Genomic DNA, 6,000 nt, shown 5'->3' on the forward strand with positions numbered 1-6,000 from the left:
GTGTCCAGTCAGGAGCAGAGTGACTCTTGCCAAGGAACTTTGTGGTGCTGTTGCTCAATATTAAATCTGGTTTTTGCTGCTCCCTTGCTGGGGATTTTTTCAGCGCTCTCAAGCCCTCGTTGGCAACAGGGTGAAGGAGCCCTGGGCCAGGCTCTGGCCCTGGGGGACACGGGGACGCTGCCGGGGGGTCCCTGTCCCCTGTCCCGCCCCCCATGGCCCTGTGTCAGGCTCTGGGCTCGATCTCGTGGAACATCCTCTGGGGGAGGCTGCGGCGCCGGGGGCGGGGGGACCCGGGGGGACAGGGGACCCCGCTGTGCACGAGCAGCGTTGGACTTCTCTGGGGGAACTGGGAGGGGGGGCTGGGGCAGAGTCACCTCCCCAGTGACCTCACACAGCCCCTGTGATGTCACACAGCCCCTGGGGTGTCACAACCCACTCTTGGATGCCACATAGCTCCCTTGTGATGTCATAGGCCCAACTCTGCGATGTCACTCTGTGATGTCAAAAAGCTGTGCTGTTACAGAAGATTCTGTGATGTCAGAAATTCACCCTGTACTATGACGTCACAAAGTCATCCTGTGACATCACAGTCTGTTCCATGATGTCATAGCCTGCTCTATGATGTCACACAGCCAACTTGGTGATGTCACAACCCACACTCTGATGTCACAGAGCCACTCTCTACATGACGGCAGAGTCTGCCCTATGGCCTCACACTATGATGTCACACCCTGCTGTGTGATGTCACAAGCCCCTCAGTGATGTCACAAAACCCTCCCTGTGATGTCATACTGCCACTCAGTGATGTCACAGCACACACTTTGACCTCACTGCCCGCTCTATGATGTCATACAGCCATGCCATGATGTCACAGCCTGCTCTCTGATGTCACACTGTCCCCTCTATCATGCCATAGCTGCTTGATGACCTCACACAACACGCTCTGTGATGTCATAGCCCAGTCTGTGACCTCACACAAGCCACGCTGTGCTGTCACACAGCCCCCCTCTGACATCACAGCTGCTCTGTGCCTCCGTGACACAGCCACAGAGGCGCTGCTGTGACACAGCCCCCTCTGGGACACCCCACAGCCCCTGCCAGTGCTGAGCCCCTGTGAGCTCTGTCTGCGCCCTGCTCGTGTCCCTGCGATGCCCTGGCAGTGCCCCAGCCCTGCTGGGCTGTGCACAGGAGCTGCTCCTGGCCACAGCTGTCTCTCTGCAGCGCTGCCCTTGCCAGGAGCTGCCTCTGGGCCAGGAGCCTGGCCCAGCTCAGCAGCACAGACACAGCACCAGGACGTTAATGACCCTCTGGGGCTTTGGTGCTCTTTGCATCAGACCCAGACCTCAGAGTGTGCTCAAAGAACTTCTCAAGAACTCAAAGTCAGATTCAAAGTCCAGACTTTCTTTAACTTTTAATGGGTCCCACTGAGGGACACAACTCATGTGAAAGTGTCCCCGGGTTCCAGTTAGAGCAGAACACTGGAGGCAGTGATGACAGCTGGGGACAAACAAGGCAAAGGTGTCTCTGGTGCTGAGCAAACCTGGATATCACCATGGTGTCCTTGGACCTGCATTGTCACACTGACCCACTGTTCCATGAGGTTCCCCAGTGTCACCATGGTCACTGTCAGAGGCTGGATGAGATCAGTGTCCCGAGACACCTTGGGTTGAGCTGTCAATCAGTCCCACAGCTGGGACAGCGCTAACCCGGCTCTGAACGCCCGAGCAATCACAAATCCCAGCTGGGGGGAGGCCCACAAAGGCCCAGGGGCTTAAAACCAAGGAGCACAAGGTCAGCCCCTGCTATGGACTCTGCCTTCTCCTGGGGCTTGTGTCTCACCCACACTGGAACCCCAGGAGCTGGGAGCCACATGTGTGTCTATCTGTGGAGCTTCTGTCTCTCTGTCTCTCTGTCTCTTTCCTCTCCTTCTAATGCTCTTTCTATGGAACATTTTTGGGTCCCTGAACAACTGAAGTGTTTAAGGCTGAGAGGTCCAGCTTGTTCTGGTGCTTTCCATGAACTGATTGAACTCTTGATTTATGAACCAATGCACTAGATGTGGAATCCTCTACACTGAACTCAGAAACACATGCCCTCTGTCAGAGCATTTTCATCTTCTAGATCACTTTCAAGATGCCCATGGCGATGTTGCAATGATTATCACACAGCTCTCCATTTCTGGATGCAGGCTCTGCAGATTCTTTCTCTGCATTCAGTCAGGCTTGGATTCCCTGACAATTCCTGGTAGCCCGTCATGGTTTCTTAGGGCAGAACAGTAACAATGAAAACCTTACCAATGGCACAACTGCCCAGCCCACAAGGAAAAGAAAGAACAAGCTGTCAAGTTCTTCAAACATTTCTCCTGCTGTGCTGCAAGAGTTGAGCTGCACACAAGGTGTGGAAAGCCTAGAGAAGCTGCAGCTGGTGGCACATCTTGTGACAGAAGCTGCACCTCGTTCTCCAGGAAAGGTTCTTGGAAAGAGCAAACAGGAGTGTGGAGAAGATTCTGGGAAAACTGAAACAGCTTTTAGGAAATGAAATGAAAATGGAAAGAAACAATCCAAGATGTTTTTCTCTGTTTATTTTTATGCTCCCCTTTTCCATGTTGCACTGCTTCTCCATCCCCTTAATCCAAATAGATCTCAGCTCTAAGATCCATGACATGGCAAGTTTTAGACACTGTAAAATACCATGAGCTACACACAGTTTTTGCCTTCCCCTGGTTTACTTGGAAAGCAGTGATGGAGACTAAGTGCAGCCCTTGGGTCAGGTACAAATTCAGCATTCAGGGAATGTGCTCCCCTAGGGTTTGATCCTCAGCGGGGACAATGCACAGCAGCGCTCAAGGGGATTCCTGTTCCCCTGTGCAGGAGTCCAGACTCTGAGTCTGGGCTGACCAGGGCAAAGTTCCCGTGTTTGGACAGGCTCAGGGGCTGCCCCTGGGGAGCGGGGGGCTGGGCGCGGGGGCGAGCGGGCAACGGAAAAACGGACACGGGGACAAACGGCCCCGGAGCTTCAGTTGCAGCGGCAGCAGCAGCAGCAGCGGCAGCGGCAGCGGCTGCAGCAGCGAAAGCAGACAAAGCAGCGATTTTGTCGCATTCCTCTTGATTCTCCTCTCCCTTTCCCGCTGTCCCCTCCTCTCCCAATCTCTCTCTCCCCATTCCCGGCCGGGCCATGTCCCCAGCCCGCCCCCAGCCCCGGGCGGGTCTGCCCCGGCCCCGTCCCAGTTCCCGGCCCCGGCCCCGTCCCTGTCCCCGGCCGTCCCGCCGGGGTCTCGTCTCCGCCCGGCTCTGGCCGTGCTGGCGGTGGCGCTGCTGGGCGGGCATCAGTGCCTGGGGCTGGGGCGGCACCGCCGCCCTCTGGCTCCGCCTGGCCCGAGCCCGGCCCCGGCCCCGACGTGGGCTCCAGTCCCGGCCCCGGCCCCGGCTCCTCCCAGGCCCCGCGGAGGACACAGGCGGCGCGGCCGCTCCCGCCGCCCGCGCTGCGGCTTCCCCGGCCCGAGCTCCGCCGCTCGGCAGCGCGGCCGTCGGCCCCGAGCCGCCGCTGTCCCGTTCCAGGGACAGAACGCCTGGGGAGGGCCGGCCCGGGGCGCTCGGGGGGCGCTCGGGGGCCGCTACTGGCCCCGGGCTGAGCGCTGACAGCCCCGTCCCGCCCGCAGGGAAGGCGCAGGAGGAGGCCCTGCAGGAGCGGTACCGGCTGGGTTCGCTGCCGGGCAGCGGCGGCTTCGGCAGCGTCTTCGCGGCCACGCGGCTCTCGGACGGCGCCCCGGTGAGCGGCGGGGCCGGCGGCGGGCGCAGGAGAAGGGGGCAGAGGAGGAGGAGGATTAGCAGGAGGAGGAGGGGGAAGGAGGAGGAGGAGGAGGGGGCGGAGGAGGAGGAGGATGGGGCTGGGCGGGGCGGGTGGTGCGCTCAACCCACTGCTCTCCCTTGCTCGCAGGTGGCCATCAAAAGGGTGCCACGGAACCGCGTCCGGCACTGGGGCGAGCTGGTGAGTGAGCGGGGCCAGCGGCAGAAGCCGGGCCGTGCCGGGTGGCGAGGAGCCGGGGCCCGGCAGGGTGGGAGCCGCCGGGAGCCCTGCAGGGAGAGCGGGCATGGGCTGAGCGGGGCATGCAGAGCATCCCGGGCTGGCTGAGGGGTTCCCCAGCCCTGGCACGGCCTCAGCCCCACTGACGGCATCGCGCTCCTCCCGCAGCCCGACGGCACCAGCGCACCCCTGGAGGTCGTGCTGCTGGACAAGGTGTCCTCTGGCTGCACTGGTTTCATTCAGCTCCTGGAGTGGCTTGAGCTCCCTGACAGCGTCGTGCTGGTGCTGGAGCGTCCGGAGCGGTGCCAGGAGCTGTCAGGTTTCCTGGCGGAGCGGAGGTTCCTGCCGGAGGAGGAGGCGCGGGGGCTGTTCCGCCAGGTGCTGGAGGCCGTGCGGCACTGCACCAGCTGCGGGGTCCTGCACAGGGACATCAAGCCTGAGAACATCCTGCTCGACCTGGCCACCGGGCAGCTGAAACTGATTGACTTTGGCTGTGGCGCCTTCCTCCAAGACACAGCCTACACCCAGTTTGCAGGTGAGCTCTGCCTGGGGATGCTCCTGGGCATCTCATGGCCCAGCTGGGGTGCAGCCCCGGGGCTCCCCCTATTGCAGCCAGGATGGGATTAATGCTGGAGCCAAGCTGATTTGGGTGGGGGTGTGAGGGGGGCCTGCTCCAGCCCTGCCGACAGCCTTCAGCACCCACTGTGGCCTGGGCTAAGGCTGGAGCTGGGGCAGCCAGCCTGACAAAAACCCCAGTGGGGGTAGCAGAGAGGGGCGTCTGACCCTGTGCCCTGGATGGTTTGGTGTGCAGGCGAGAAGGGCTTGGACTGCTCTGCTCCCATTGTTTGCCTTGACTGGTTAACATTTTTGGGGGGCCGTGCAGGTGGGGAGTAGAGCGGGCTTTCTCAACCACTGGATGAGTTTTGCTTTTGTGTGTCACGGTTGGGCCTTCCCAGGATTTCTGCTGCCCTCTTCCAACACCAGTGGCTTCTTTTCCAGCCCCAAGTCTGTACACAATTCCCAGGTGCTGGTGAGAGGGCAGCAGTCACCCTGTGTGCCACTGGGGCAGCCCCCACATGCCATGGGGTGCTGGGGCCAGGCTCTGGGAGCCTCAGCGTCCCCCTGATGAACTCTGTCTGTGTTCCACAGGAACCCTGTCCTACAGCCCACCAGAGTGGATCCAGCACCAACGCTACCACGGCGAGGCAGCGACGATCTGGTCCCTGGGCCTCCTGCTGTACCACCTGGTCATGGGGAAGCACCCGTTCAGGAGGGGCCAGGAGATCATCTGGGGGCGGATCTTGTTCCCACGACGGCTCTCTCAAGGTGGGTCCTCATCTCTGGCCACGGGGGCAATACCAGTGCTGGGAGACAGTAGCAGCTCATGAGCATCCTGCTCTGGCAGCTGCTGAGGAGGTGGCACATGTCCTGCTCTCCTGCTCTCCTCCAAACACCGAATCCATGGGGAAGTTTAGGCCCAGCTCTGGGCACACCCAGCATGGCCTGGGCATGGGAACAGGGGGGCAACTTCTCCAACTGACTGGTGATTTCTGGTTTGTTTCCCCAGAGTGCCAGGATCTCATTAAGAGGTGTTTGTCCATGCAGCCCTTGGACAGGCCATCCTTAGAAGAGCTTTTCCGTGATCCATGGGTGCAGGGTGGTCTTCTGCCCTAGAAGATGGGAGAGCTCCACGTGCACAGTTGGATCCAGGGGCCTGGCAGGTAACAGCTCCACACATGTCCTGGCAATCAGTGGCAAAGCCAACCAGACTGGTTTTGTCCAGCCTGTGTCACTGCCCAGGGGTCATCAGATGGGAACACGCAGCCCTTGTGCTGGAGCTGAGCTGCTCTGCCCAGCACTGGTGGCCACCATCCGAACTGGTTTTGCTTGTCCTGGTTCCCTGACAGCTGGGGCCCTGGGCAGAACCCAGACAGCCTGGGCTCACCCCAGGGAAGGAGAAGGAGCCCCTGGAGAAGC

The 6,000-nt window shown here is 60.6% G+C and overlaps 1 protein-coding gene across 1 annotated transcript in view; it reads left to right on the top strand.

Annotated features, from left to right (window-relative positions):
- Window positions 1–5,652, top strand: part of LOC137467299 (serine/threonine-protein kinase pim-1-like) — a gene marked incomplete at its 3' end in the record, with an annotated part of 45,329 nt that extends 39,677 nt beyond the window's left edge. Inside the window, exons 2-6 of the mRNA XM_068178795.1 lie at window positions 3,659–3,768; window positions 3,937–3,987; window positions 4,192–4,558; window positions 5,173–5,349; window positions 5,591–5,652. Coding sequence (XP_068034896.1) covers window positions 3,659–3,768; window positions 3,937–3,987; window positions 4,192–4,558; window positions 5,173–5,349; window positions 5,591–5,652 — 767 coding nt within the window. The remainder of the gene's footprint in view (window positions 1–3,658; window positions 3,769–3,936; window positions 3,988–4,191; window positions 4,559–5,172; window positions 5,350–5,590) is intronic.
- Between the last annotated feature and the right edge of the window lie 348 nt (window positions 5,653–6,000).

This window comes from Anomalospiza imberbis, unplaced genomic scaffold (genome assembly GCF_031753505.1).
Source record: "Anomalospiza imberbis isolate Cuckoo-Finch-1a 21T00152 unplaced genomic scaffold, ASM3175350v1 scaffold_58, whole genome shotgun sequence".
Lineage (NCBI taxonomy): Eukaryota > Metazoa > Chordata > Aves > Passeriformes > Viduidae > Anomalospiza > Anomalospiza imberbis.